The 15,523-nt window shown below is 37.3% G+C and overlaps 1 protein-coding gene across 3 annotated transcripts in view; it reads left to right on the plus strand.

The window, feature by feature from the left end:
* Positions 1-15,523, plus strand: part of MBNL3 (muscleblind-like splicing regulator 3) — a 58,327-nt gene that overhangs the window by 23,931 nt on the left and 18,873 nt on the right. For all 3 annotated transcript variants that reach the window (XM_008574677.1, XM_008574675.1, XM_008574676.1), the window contains exon 2: positions 8,382-8,546. In XM_008574677.1, coding sequence (XP_008572899.1) covers positions 8,382-8,546 — 165 coding nt within the window. The remainder of the gene's footprint in view (positions 1-8,381; positions 8,547-15,523) is intronic.

Below are 15,523 nucleotides of genomic sequence, written 5' to 3' on the forward strand. Positions count from 1 at the left end.
TATGAACTGCCCCAGTACAGTACAATTTCATTCTTTCTGACCTTACTAATTCTGAATCTTTGATAATTCCAATGAAAGAGTCTGCATTCTTAATGAATACAAAATAAATTCAGGACTGTATCTAGCAATTGATTCCCATATGTTTACAATTGCCACTTGTGTCATATATATATATTCCATAGTGTGGGTCTATTACAGATTGCCATTTTTCCTGAATATATTATTTGGTTCATTAGGATTAACCATGCCCCTTTACTACTCTTTCTTTTAATATGAGTAATCAAGGATTGACTGAAAAAGATATCTATGCAAATAATGGCTATTTGTCTGTATGTTTTGAATATGGACTACATAGATCTTATATGTCTATATAGAAACATGACACCAAGCAGTCATTTTCCTGGGCTTTTAGTGGGTAACTTTTGCTTGAATTTGAGTATTCCACAGACAGGGCTGAAGGGAAAAAAAGAACCATCCCTCCCCCCTGCACACATGCAAATAAAAACCTTAAAAAAACATAAAAGTCTCATTTTCATGTATTCATACGTTCAATAAACTGTTGCATACATTTGGAGTCAAGGGTTAGGCAGGTCTTGGTCACACACCATGCCTCTCTTCATCCTAACCTAAAGGGGGAGCTCCAGTGGGCGTCAAGGTCATTTAAAACTACAGTTGCACCACTGTGGGTGGGAAAGTGGAGTGGCTGACAGTGTAGCGAGCCCTGAGAAGCTTGGTGGGCGGAGCTATGGGATCAAAAATTGCTTTCTTCACCAGTCAACTTCCTTAAATTCCTTGCAGCTGGTCAGGTAAGCTGGGCTGAGAGTGCCTTCTGCTTTACTCTGGGCAACTGTAGAGCCTGTGCTGAATCCATGTGAAGGGCTGCTTAGGACTTTAAGGTAAAGGGGGAAAAAATGGGTTTTTGAGGATTTGACTTTATTCGGCTCAAGTCACCAGGATAGAAGAACAGATCGAGAGAAGGTTGCCAGATAAAATATTGTACGGGGCATACTTATACTAAAAAAAAAAAAAAAGTATTCATTGTTTATCTGAAATTCAAGTTTAATTGGGAGTCTTCTATTTTTATTTGATAAATCTGGCATTCCTAGATAGGATTCTAAGCAGAAGCTCTAGCTAGGAAGAAAGAGTATAAACAGCTGGTGTCCTTTTTGTCCTGGCTTCTGAATTGCTGTGGTAGGTGACCGAATGGCGTGTCCAGAAGAAGGAGGAGAGGGAACCCTAAGAGCAGTTTATATTGTTTCATAACAATGGCTAGGTAGTAAGTAGCTCTTTGAAGCTGTGTGATTTTATGTGTTTTGTTTCTTGAAGTAACAAATTGAATATCATTACTTTTCCTTTCTTTTTTTCTGTATTTAATGTCATTTTATGTTGATAGCCATCAGCTGCTATAAAGACAGCTTCTATGAACACTTAGCATCAGGAATGCCTTCTGACTTTTGGTAACTTGGTACCAGTGTGTTTCACTATCTTTGGGTTTTAATTTGATTCTGGTTGGTTCTTTTGTAAGCAGAGATGATGCATTCTTGATGAGCTTATTATTGACCAGACATTCAGTTAATATTTTTCTAAAGCAGTTGAAGGTATTTGATGAGAGCAGGGGTAAAAAGTGTGTATGTGGGGTGGATCGGGGCAGGAAGCAGATTTGGGGTATTGGTGAGGCACGCTTACTTTTACTGTGCACAACAACTAGAATTTTTAGTGTTATTGGCTCTTCAAAAAATGTCAAAGAAAAATTTCAAGTTCTTGTTTATTTGAAAATAAATGTTTAATGGGAATGAAGCTGAACGTGGGTCTTGAAGTAAAAGCCTGGCACATTTTTCTTGTAAGTCAGCATATGCAGTAGAGATCCACGACAAGGCCCCACCCACTTTGATTTTCCCAAAGCCTTGTAGTTCACCTTTGTCTAAGTAGCTTCAGGGAATGTGACGCAGTTTGTTCAGAGAAATTTGGGGCGGGGGTGGGGCAGTTGGAAAACGCAGTTTTTTCTGTGCTGACCCTGGAAATGCAGCGCTCCCCTTGGGCAGGCCCAGGTACTGATTAGATAGGGATCTGCTGCCGGTTCCTTTATTTAGCCATTGGAGCCCTATATCCTGGGGGCTCTTGTGGCCAGAGACTCCTGGAATTAGGCTAGGGTTTGTGTCTGCGAGTCTCGTGAATTCATATCATTTCTGGTTCAGTTATACTAAATTACCAGGGTTTTTCAGTCATGATGGGCACATATTACTCGGGGTTTATATTCATAGGGGAAAAAAGTTACAAATTAGCTCATTCTCTGGACCTGAATAGAATAACGGTTCAGTTGGAACAAACAACCAGGAGCAGCCTCAGTCATGTTTTGACTATTCTCTTCTTGGAGGGAGAAGAAAGAACTTACAAAAGGAAATAGCAAGAGAAGCAACAGGCTTCTAAGGCAGATGTAATGTTATGCCCTATAAACTTACTCTCACAAAGCTCACCAAACTTGTATAGAGTGGCTGCTATTGACCAGGCACAGACACATCCCTGGGGATTCAAAGATGAGGAAGATATAGTTCTATCCATATGTAGGTTCGAAGTCAAATAGGGGAGCCAGGCATGCAAACAATTTATCGATGTACACAGTGATAAGTGATATGATAAAACTGAGTACAAGGTGCAGATGGAGGCACAAAGGAGGGAGAGAGAAATGGGGAGTGAGGATGGGGGTGGGGAGATGGATTCTGGAAAGTCTCTACCGACAAAGAGTCATTTGAACTGAGACTCCATATTGGGTACTGAGAATCAAGAAACTTGGCTTTTGTGCTTATGGGCTGTTTGTGAATTAGGATGAGTGATCTCACCCCTTTGGCCTTCACGTTCTTTCTCCGTTAAGATAAAGGTGCACAAGATGTTCCTTAACATCAGGTTCAGCCCTAAAATGTTTCAAGTCTGGGAATCAAATTATCTTAGTGGGCACTTTGAGGACAGCAGTGTGATTGTTGAGCCTAGTCCTCCCTTCGTCTCCTGGAGGTCACAATTTAAAAGCTCTCTTGAGGCAGATAGGCAAGAAAATTCTTATGCTCTCCTCCCAGATTCTCGCCTAGTCAAACGTACTATCTGGTTTGCACCAAAGTCATTGCCCTGTATATGCCTGTATGGGATGTGTCAAGAAAACCGAGTTCCTAAGGCATGAGGAAGGGGGACACAGTGCTGACTGCAATGGTGGGGGTCACTTGGCTGACCCTCTCCATGGGGGTCTATGTTCAGCCTCATTAATTTTGCCTTCAGTATCTTCAGGAAATGGTTTATTAAAGACGTTTTCCCCAGATTTCTTGCCCGCATCTTAAATTTAAATAAAAAATGGTATGCAGGATTTTAAGGATGCTCTTTTTGTGTATATATCAATATTTATAGATGATACAATATTTGGAGGAGAAAGTTTCAGATTATATCCATTTTTGGAAAGGCAGAATTCTATGAGGAAGAAAGTGGGAAATTTTCCATTAGTATGCTGATATCTGGCTAGTACTCAATTTATGTTGATATTGACTTGCTTTTAGCTCTTTCGGGTTTTTCCTAGCTTTTAATATGTCTTTGATGTTTGCAGGAACCAGGCAACCTACTATATATGATTTATAATTCTAAAATCACTGTTACTTCCTCTTAGAAGCCATATCTATGCACGTAAGTATGTTATAGTGGGGCAGTAATATCAGTAGGATTTTTCATTCAACACATGATCCTTAAAATGGAATAAAATTTTTCTTTATGAAACAAATCATGTTTGGTGCCTTTATTTAACATGTAAGTCTTAGTCTAACAGGTCAGTGAGATCATGTCTTTGAAAAGACATTACCTTTGAAAAGGTATTCCAGTTATAACTGTATTTGAGAGAGGGTATTTTGGGTTTTTTTCCCCCTATAACTCCAAATGTATTTGAAGAAGCAAGGCATTCTGCAACAGCTGTTTCTGTGACGGACAAAGGGTAATTTTCAGCTTCCTAGGGTCCTTTTCTTATTCTGATGGATGGTAGAGCTTTCTCTCATGAACCTAAAAAAGTACATTTCACAGGGTTTTTCTGCCACCAAGTGCATGGGAAGTCTTGTGTCTGACAGACTCTGACTCTAAGAAGTCCCAAGACTTAGCTGGAATTTGAATCTCTACAATGCTACTTTTCTTTCTCAGTCAAAGGCTTTGTATTCGTTTCTGAAAAGCCTGAAGGTAGGCAAAAAGCAATAGATTGAGTTTGGGAGGATTTATAAATGCTCCATAACTTTTTCCTTTGTCATCAAGTTTTGGATGCAGACGTAGTTCGGAAATGTCATTGTCCATTTTCTCCCCCTGCTGCTTTTTGGGTGTATTTTCAAAGACAGTAGATGAAAAAGGGGAGCTGGCAGATGCATAGGTGTAACAGCACTTATTTCAGCAAAGAGTCACTTTCCTATGAATCACTCTGCTATTTTCTTAACTCAGTAACACAGTCAAAGGCCAGATGAGAATGACGTGTTTTTTAAAGCTATAAGGAAATGGAAAAGAAGAGAAATTGACGCAAGCATACATTACCTTGCACTCTGACTTCCTTAATTTTGTGTGCATGTGGACGGTGTGGGGGGAGACAGACAGAGAGATACAGACAGAGATACTTAAGTGTCTTGACTAGCCTTAGCTGCTGTTTTTAGAATATAGTCTGCTCTGCCAGAGGATGGCAGTGTCATAGGTTCAACATTTATAGAGTTATGACATGATCTAATACTTTGCGCTAGTACATGGTAACTCCGAACCGGTAGGTCGAAATTGGAAGGAGGGCTTGGGACACCATTGACTTGGATAGGGAAACCTGAGGAGTGATTTTTTTTTCAGCCCCAAGATAGTTTATGGGCTGTTATAGACCCAGTGTTATAGGGTATCCTGTGACCCACTCAGAGTGCTTAGCTGGCCCAGGGAAACCAGTGGAGCCTTTCTAGTTCATAGTCATTGGTTTTCCAAAGGACAAAGATAATAGGTGATGACCAACCCCCACTGTATCCCATTGATACATGCTTTGCCAAAGCCTCAATCCCCTACAAGGATTAAAAGCAAGTGTTAACAAGTGTCACATACAAAGTTTGTTCCCCCCAAATGCCAGTTAAAATACTGTGGCCTGTAATTAAGTTTTGGCCTCTTGAAGAATGAATGCTATGTAGAGGAGATTTATTATCACCAAGTGTTGTGCATATACATGCATTATCCTGAGTTCTAAAGTCATTTTGAAAAAACACGAGGGGTTTGGTTTTCTTTTGAAACATTGTTTCCCACAGATAACAGATATTAAATTACTTGGTCTCCTCATCTATTGTTTGCATAGAAAAATGCAGATTTTTTTTTTTATTGTATAAGATTTCTTTAACATAAGCAGCAGTCTTTGGTAAGGTGGTGTTGTGCATTTGCATTGTTATAGAATTAAATTATGGATTCTGTCATTCAAAAAAATATAAATCCAGTAAAATCTCATAACTAAGATGAATAAGTTTTTTTAAACCTCCTGCTGCCTCATATTCCAATGCTTTAGTTTTATTGTCCAATTTGATGTAATTTTTAAAGTGTAATTCTCTTTTTTTCTATCTCTGTTTACTGTTTTTGCTTTGTAAAAATGTCATTAGTTTCCCAAGAAAAAGCTTAAGAAGAAAAGTTATTTGCAAGGACAGGCACAAAGGCATGTTCAACCCTTTATAGATTGGTAGGAAATTTGCCAAACACGCTGTGTTCTCTCCTCCCTTCTTCCTCTCTCTCTCTCTCTCTGATTGCATTCAGGGTAGATGATATAAATATAAAAGACTCTAAAATGTAACAAATAGTGAAATCCCAATTGTTCTTTTTTCTTTCTTTTTTAAACTAATCTACTGTTTGGAATTCAGCTTTTTCTTTTTGCAGAGGGGTTAAAAATTGTGTTCTCTGGTCATGTATGCTAATTGTCTAAACAAGCTATCTAGGTGTCTAGCAGTCCTAAAGCAATCCTGCTCAAAAGCTGCCTAATTTCTTTTCTCACTGCTGCTGTGTGACTGCCCCAAAGCATAGCAACTGGAGCAATGACCCTAAATGTGAGTATGCAGCAAGATGAAAAATAGTCAGAGGAAAAGGGAGGTCAGGAGTAAGTTATTTAGATCTGGTTACGAGGCAGGATCTCCAAATGCAGCTGCAATTGGTAATAAAAAGGACCGAAATTCAGAGGAGAGGTCACAGGTACAGATAGAGATTTAAGATCTGAGCAATTGCAATGATACGTGAAACTTTGGAACAACTTTATTTCTCCAGGGGAAAAAGATTAAAGAAGAGAGCAGAGGATTTAGGATGAGCCTTGGGGAAATCTTTAATGTTAGGGTGTGGGAGAAGGAAGAGAAACCCCAAAGTAGAAGTATACACTAGCGTGCTTGGCTGTGGGGGTCACCAAGTGCCACTGCCTCCTTCAGGCTGTTAATTCTAAGTTAGATAACCTCAGTTCTGTGGGTGGAGGGTGGAGGATCTAGGAACTAAAATCCTTGTGGCTGTCTTTGTAACCCTCAGTTATGTGGGTTGGAGCTGGTGGAGAACCTAGGGACTAAAATCCTTACGGCTGTCTTTGATTTGGTGCAGGTTGTGGTAGGTGTAAAAAGAAGCTTACAGTTTCTCTTAGGGGTAAACTAGTGGGGAAAAGACCCCCATTATTGTGATTTGAATTCAGGAGGATTAGGTTAATACCACTCTCAACTGTTAACTACCAATAAATTCTTTTTCCAGGATTTGCAGAGAAATGTACAGGTACATTGAAACTAAGGTATTAGTTGATTTTGGAAATGATTTTAACTTGATTGAAAGTAAAATGATCAATGGGAGAAATAATAGGACAAACTTGACAAAAAAAACATAGTGTATCTTTTAATTTCTCACACTAAGTTTTATGTTATACTCAGCTTCTTGCCAGGGGAGGTAAAACAGTACAGCCATCTGGTCCCAGTGATACTTAAGGACAGTTGCAATCTATCTGGAGTTACATTATTTGTAGCTTTATAAAAGTTTTGAAGGACGCATCTTGACTCTCAGTGCAATTATAGGAATGCTTTAAGAACAAGATAACTAAATATGGAGAAGTGATTGTGCAAACCATTTAGGCATCATAAATAAGGAAAATGCACAGCATGTATTGAATGAAAACACTTGGTGAACTAACTCATTTTTCTCCTGGGAATTCAGGTGGCCTAGCAACTTGCACTCTTGGGTCCAAAATAAAAAAGGTTGCTTTTTTTCCTCCCCCGCCCCCCTGCCCCAATAACCTCATGTACTGTAAAGAATCTTAGCATCTGTGGGAAAAAAGAGTTGCTTGCTTAAAAAGATGATGGTGGACCTAGTAATCAAATGAGAGAATCATTAGCTGCTTTGTATAGTGCTCATGAATTAAATACGATAATAGGTCACATTATGACAATGGAATAAACAACTAGTCCAGTGACATCCTTTGCTGTCACATAATAAACACCATAATCAGCAGCGATGTCAGCATTTAGGTGACACCAAAGGCACGTTTGATTCTACAGAACTGACATATTGTTCTGTCTTTAAAGTGCTTAAACCATCAATAAAACATTCAGATAGTTGAGAATCCAAATGAAGTTTGGTCTCAATTCCAAGTGATGTAGGGCCCTTGCCTCTGGAACCTAAAGAACAACATGCCAGGTGTAGGGATTTATTCTTTGAGTAACAGAATGTCAGTGGATTTCATGATGTTTCTCACAGTGTATAAGTTTGGGGAAAAAATCTTTGGAGCCTAGATTGTCCTGAATGATTGAGTCCAAAATTTATGTTTGAGTATTTATTAAATATTTTCCCTGAATTTTCTTGATTATGTAGAGATTTTCTTGTATATGTAGATCCAAATCCTGAGTCTTATTTAATTTAAACATGCATGATTTTACATCTCATGTTGAAAAATTTTTATTTGAATTTGTAATGTTATGATGATAAACTAATCCTAGTATTTTATGTTTTAAATATAACGTGATACATATCAAAGCAGAGCAGAGCAGCTAAGAGAATGAGTTCTGGAATCAGATTAACTGGGTTTTAGTTCTGGTTTTGTCACGTTTTAGCTGTGCATCCGTAGCAAGTCACTTAGCCTCTCTCAGTGTCAGTTTCCTCACCTGGAAGATGAAGATACAGGGTTGGTATGAAGATTAAATGAGTAACTCATGTAAAGTGCTTATTACAGTTCTTGGCACATACTAAGAGCTTAATAAACTCTTATTATTTTCTTAATCTTATCTGATTTTTAGAAATACTAAGTGCAAATTTGCATGGTGCTGATAACATCAAATCAAGGGTTCAGATCCTCGTACCTGCCAGCCATCAAAAAATAAAATAAATAGATACAAATTTGTCTAATTCTTTGTTATTAGGGTCGGTGTACTCGAGAAAACTGCAAGTACCTTCACCCTCCTCCACACTTAAAAACTCAGCTGGAAATTAATGGCCGCAACAATCTGATTCAACAGAAGACCGCCGCAGCCATGTTCGCCCAGCAGATGCAGCTTATGCTCCAAAACGCTCAAATGTCATCACTCGTAAGTCACAGCTATGTCTTTGAAAATTGCCAGTGTGTGTCTTTTTTTTTTTTTTTAAAGAATATATATCTACATTAGAATAACCTTGCAGGGCTTTTGGGAAATTAGAACAGGATTTAGGACACAAGCTAATATGTTAATTGACACTACAGAGCTGTGCATGTGAAGGGAGCAATTGGGTATGTTGGATTGAAAACCTAGTTGCATTTATGCATGAGTTTAGTTTATAGAAGAATATTAATAAAGGAAGAGGGGTATATTAAGATGTGGAGGAAGTTTGATCATTGTTACATGGAAATCTTTGAATTCTAGGACATTAACAAGTTTCCTTGTTCTTTGATGGGGGGGGGTTGTTGTTGCTTTTTAATAAACTTAATTTTGAAATAATTTTAGATTTACAGAAAAGTTGCACAGGTAGTAAAGAGAGTTCCTGTATTATCCCTCACCCAGTCTCCCCACTGTTAACTTGGTATATTATCATGGTAGATTTGTCAAAACCAAGAAACTGGCATTCACACTTTACTATTAAAAACTCCAGACTATTCAGACTTCACCAGGTTTTCCATTAATGTATTCTCTATGCCAGCATCCAATCCAGGGTACCGCAGCCCATTTATTTGAATTCTGTCTCCTCTTGCTCCTCTGGTCTGTGACTGTTTCTCAGTCTTTTTCCTATTTCCCATGGCCTTGACAATCTGGAGGAATACTGGCCAGGTATTTGATTGTGGTTTTACCTTAACCTAGCTACAGAGTTTCTCTGTGCAGAAATTAATAAAATTCTGGTGTCATTCTAGAAAAGTGTCTAGTATTTTTGTGGATCCGTGAGTTTTAAATGACTCCTTTAAAAAGTAATTAAGCTATATCTATTCATATCGTCCTATTGAGAATTCATCTTGTCCTGGTACCTTAAAATACAAAGTTGCATTTTGATCTTCCACCTCTCGGAATTGACAACCGTCTCTTTTCTGCTACAGTTCTTCAGGTCTCGCATTTAGCTCAGTAGTGTCTCATTCTAATTTCAGCTGACCTACTTCTGCTAAACCATTAACACGATAAATCTGAAAGGACTATGTTACCTTTGTTTCCCATTTCATCAGTGACTATGTAATAAACACACTAAAAGCTGAAAGATGCGTATAGTATTTAGATGTGAAAATGTGGGCGAGGACAATCTGTTCTCAGCAAAGCCTATCTCAGTATAAAGTTGCTTCTCAAAATTCAAGGAGATCTGCGTTGATATGGCACGCTTTAACTAGAGCATCTTTATAGATAAATGCAAAAACAGGTGGGAGGGACATTGAAGATTAACTAAAGTTATTAATCATGATATTACTCTTTCCACAATGTCTAGGCAGATTTAAGTAAAATAAACAGATTTCATGTCCTGGGCTATTAGTTTACTAAAAATATTTGCCTTGGAACTCATTGCTGATTAATTATGTTGATAAATTAGTTGCCAGAAGGTCACCAGTGAGCTCTTCAGAGCTCCTCTTTGATCCTCAGTCATACTTTACATGGTTGAACTTGTTCACACTCTTTCCTGGGCTTTCACACACTGAAGTATCTCAGTTCCTCCTTACTTCCAAGGGAATGGGGAAGAGAAAGCCTCCTAGATACTGAGAATAGTATGAGCAAAACCACAGAGAAGTGAACGTGCTTGGTGAGTCCAGAAATATGAGTAGATGGGGAATAAAGCAAGGGAAGTTTAATTTTTATTCAGCTTTATTGAGGTATAATTGACAAATAAAATTGTATATATTTAAAGTGTACAACATGATGACTTGATATACAGTGTAAAATGAGATGACATGGATGAGCCTGGAAGGCATTATACTAAGTGAAATAAGCCAGACAGAGAAAGACAGATAATGTATGATCTCACTTACATGTGGAATCTTTAAAAAAGTTTAACTCATCAAAGCAGAGTGTAGAAAGGTGGATCCTCGGGGTTGGGGGTGAGGGGATGGGGGGATGTTGGTCAAAGGTGACTATAAGGAAGGGAGCTTTTAACTCACCATTATTACTCAACCTCTCATGGGATGTCCCAATTTCAGATGAGCAAAGAATAGGAGCCAGATTTTATTTTCAAACACCTAAGCCCAGCATTTTCTCTAGAGCTGGAGCATATATCTTCTCAAAAGTCAAGGGACAGCTGCAGGGCACCCATCAAATACCCTGTTTCAGAGAATCAGAGAGCAAGGTATGGATGGGATAAAGTTGGGGTAAAGAGGGAAGTCGGACTATATACCTTCTATTCAGACTCTGCTAGAGTATCCCCATTCCAAGTCTCACCCTTTATGCATTATTGCTTATGCTCGCTCATGCTGGAGAACAGGGAGTAGCTTTTTTAGAATCCAGTAAGAAATCTATTGAGTTTTCATCCTCTTGAGTTGTGCTTTCTAATTTGATTCTCCATGCTTTATATAATAGAATACATTTCCCTTTTTTTCTTCAATGAGGGTAATTTCAGATTTCAGACTGCTGAAGATGACTGATATGACTCACAGGAGTATAATTTATTTTATAGGATATCACAAGATACAAGGCATTACTTAGAAGACTCCAGGGAACAATTGGAAATTGCTTCCCTACTTTGTAGATTGTTTAACGATAGCTGCTGTGATGTGGTATAATTTCTGCAGTTAGTGTGTGTACAAAAATCTAACCTTGAGACAGTTGATGTGCTCTTTTTCCGTGATCTAGGAAGCTGTTTTGTGAGTGATAATTGAGCTAAATTAAACAATTTTAAGTGGCATTTACCAGTCTGACTTTGAAGAAATTTCTTTTTTTATGGATCCTGATATTATTACAGAAGCAATGTATGATTTTACTTAATTTCTCTGGTACCTACTCTCTCCCAAACAACTCTCTATCCTTTTTAATCCTCCCCCTCACAATAATCTGATTTTTGTTCTTAAAATAGTCAAGGTTTTGTTTAAAATTTTCCGGTCCTGGCGTTTATATGGTTGCATATTAAGACCCATTTGTATCACTGGCTTGAACTACAGGTCTTTCCGCAAAGCATACGTTGATCTGTTTCTAGGATACCAGAAGAGCACATCTGCCTTTGCAAAATTGAATATGGTTTGCTTATTATAAGCCCCTAGATAAAGGGAAATAAAGGGAACGTCAACCTAAATGGGATGGAATCTAGAAAACAGATTCTGTTCAGTGTGACTGAACAATGAATAAAAGCCACACCTAGTCAATTTGGGTGGAATGCTTGCTGTAGCAAGCAAGTTTGTTCACTGTATTTAACAGGTCTGAATCGACATTTGCTAGTATAAAATTCCACCTCTGAAAGCTTTTTGTTAGCCTTATTAAGGAAGTTTAGCATGTGACTCCTTAGTATTTTTCAATGCAGTTTAGGAGAGATTGTTTCTGATGTTCAAAATTATGTTTAAGAACTCCCTTTAGCATAATCAGGAGGTAAACATGAGCACTGTAGAAGGATGTTAGGAAAAACAGACACACTGGATTACCCTCACACGAAGCTAAAGTTTTTAAATATTAATTTCACAATTAGGAATTTTAATTATGGGGAAGAAGGATTCTCACTATTGGATGTGATGTATATATGTGTAAAGTTAATATGTTATAAGGCTATTAAAATATTTTTTATTTAGACATTTTGCACATCTAGACCTGTCCATATATGGGAATTACTTTAGTTTCTCTCTTTGAATGTGGTGATTCACGTAGAAGCAGATCCTGACACACAGGTGAACTTGACCCAGTTGAGTGTATTCACCTGATGATTTATGTAGAGGTTGTTGGTTCAGCACGTTTGAGGTTCCATTGGGGTGTGCCAAGTCCTCTGGCTCTGCTATATGCTTTTAATGGATTGCATTCCTGTGACAAAGTTATGGGGTTCCAAATCACGAAGGCCATAAACAAGGGTTCCACTCCGGGGTTTTCCTTTATCTCAGACCAAAGCATCTGATGTATGTCTGGACCCCTCCCCACCTTTTTATATCATTTTTGTATTTCCTAGAGATATTTCTTACAAACAGGCTTACGTGTTTATATGACATTAATATGGTAATTAATGAAATGATGTAACAGTTCAGAATCTAAAAAAATAAAAATAAAAAATAGGAAGTTCAAGTAGATAGGAGGAAGGGTGATATACTTATGAGTAATATTATTTTTAGATTTCAATGTCTCTAATGTTTAAAAGTTTCTTTAATTAAATAAGAGCTATAAAATATTACTCTTTGAAACTTTGGACTAGAACAATTTTGAGTGACTAGAAATGAAATAAGCAAATATTTACTTACTTTTTAATGGGTAAAGGGGCATGAAAATCAATTACAATGTATATTGAGAAGTAAAATAAAATTAAAATAAATAAATAAATAAATTTTTTACTTCTTAATTTTTGAAAATAAATAAATGATTTAGTAGTTGAAAACAAGAATAATATACTTCCCTCACCAAGATATATTCTGCATTTTGCAAATTCATGTTAGAGTTACAATTTTTCTAGTTCACATACACTCACCTTTTTAACTCAAATATTTATTCTGTAAAGAGTAGTTATTGTCATGACTCTTTCATTAAAAATTTAATGTGAAAAAGGTGAGCCAGACATTTTTTAGATTTAATGGAAAAGGAAACTATGTTCATATTGCAGATTACCAGTCTCATGGTCAGTACAGAAATTACAATATATTTTTAACGAAAGTTCTGCAGCAGGTCTTTCAGTTTACTTACTGATGGAATAATAAATGATGACATTTAATTCTTTCATCTTGATATGGTGACATTAAGTGTCTTGTAAAGTAATTTTTGTAAAGTAAATTTTGCAAGTCAGTAGAAGACAGGCATTATGTAATTAATAAGGTTAATATGCTCTTAATATAGTTATGACTGTCATTATCAAGTGAAGTTCTGCACTGAGGTTGACCAAAAATCATATCACAGGAGTGCCTGGAGTGCTACCATGCCATGAGCTCAGAATTTCATCTGGATTTTACTACATTTTCTAAAAAATAGATAAGATTTTACTTTTAGATGTAGCAATTGAAGCCTAACATTATTTATTTGTTTAACAAACATTGCTTCCAGAGGTGGACTTACCTACAGGCTCAGAACCCCTCATTTATATGGTCTCCTTCCCTGAGAGGGGACCTAGCAATGTCTTCAAAATGTGTTTGTAAAATTTGCAAAAGGTGTTTATTTGTATGTTCTTTGTTCTTAAAGCTCCTCTCCACCAACCAATGGTTTAAGCTTCAGGCCCCACAGATCCTAGATTTACTCCTGATTACAGTTACTGGTCTAAAGTAGAGTAGTAGTTATTCAGGTCCTTTCCTGAGACTGACTGTCACACAGCTTAAAGCTCTTTTTATGTTGAAGCAAAATAAATCCACTTGCAGTAGGTTTGCCAGCAACTCTATTAATACATATTACGAAATCTGGTTTTTCAAAAGATAAATGAAAATGCTACACTTTTGCTGTCAAACAAAGGGCACTTGTACGTGCTGTCTTTTACAGTGCCTAGTTTCTTTGATAGTAACAAATCTCAACCTTCTCCCCTTATCCTTATACATTCCCATGGGACAAATTAAACGTAATCTCCTCTCAGTCCATTTTGTGTCCTTCTCCTCTGGGGCTGGTTAGCTCAGTTGATTAGAGCCTGGTGCTAATGAGACCATGTGGGCCTGTTAGCGTCACTGGTCATGGTCACAGTCTAAGCTCCAGCCAGCTACCTCACAATTGCTTGCTGTTGATGGCAAGTGAGATGAAGGCTGGGAGTTTGGGAGACTCTGTGAAAATCTTTTTTGCTTGAGGGAGGATAAACAAAACAACAACAGCAAACAAAGCCAGTGCTTGACAATCTCATCATAAAGGATGACTTAAAAAAAAAAATCAAAACCATCCCCTTGTGCAGGTGGATATGGTTCAGTAGTGTGTCACTGAGTTTCACCTCCTGATAATCTTAAAGTGATCCCCCAAACATTCCTAATTTGCTTTAATAGCCTTTAGGGATCTGTTATATATTAATTGAAACCCTTCCTTATGTAGTCTACCTCTTGAACCATTCTGTGGATATTAGTGACATTAAAAATTCACTACTCCCCTGGAACCACACATTTTGTAATAAGTTACATATTTTGACCTATAGAATATCACTAAGCTTTTTATTCAGAACCCTTCGCTGAGTACCTTCTGGTACTAAAATGTAGCCACTCCAATTAAAAAATGCATATGGGCTATATGTTTATGTATGTATGTCTAAAATACCCTGTGCTTTTCATACTGTTTGGTCTAGCATTTCACATCTTTATCAAAAGACAGTTTGGAGTGGATTTTTCTATTTGATAAACCAAAAATTAATCAATGGTTTAGGAATCCCTTTTTATTCAAGTCAGTAAATAATTGTTGAGCATATATTCTGTGCCAGGCATTTAAATGGGTTACAGATGGATAAAAAGATGAACCAGAAACAGGGTCAACCCTTTTGCAATTTATGATCTAACAATAGTAAGATGTTAAGTGAATATTTTTCTGATCCCCTTAATTCTTTATTTGTACCTGATCCTCATATTTTTATAGCTTTGGGCTTTTCTTTTTTCCTCCATAGTATTATCTTTTAGCCATATAAGGTTTTGTTTTGATTTGTATTGTCGTTTTGGTGGTGGTGGTGGTGGTTTGTCAAACCCTTGATAATTTTAACTCTTAGCGCCATTTATCCTGGACTTGCATTGACATATTTATAAATAGTCTCCAGGTTTTCTGTGGGTTTCTTGCTTTACTCAGCTCTTCCCATTCACCCCCCACCCCAAAACCCACGTTTTGTTTTATACTCCTTGTTAAAACTGGGTCATTACCTGATTTTTATAAAGCTACTTTATTGAGGTATGATTTGCACACAAAAAGCTGTATAGTTTCACTGTACACCATCACCACAATCCATGCCAGAAACTTGATTTTTTTTCCATAGTTTTCCTTTCCTACTGCAATACTAAAGTTAG

This window comes from Galeopterus variegatus, unplaced genomic scaffold (genome assembly GCF_000696425.1).
Source record: "Galeopterus variegatus unplaced genomic scaffold, G_variegatus-3.0.2 Scaffold1087, whole genome shotgun sequence".
Lineage (NCBI taxonomy): Eukaryota > Metazoa > Chordata > Mammalia > Dermoptera > Cynocephalidae > Galeopterus > Galeopterus variegatus.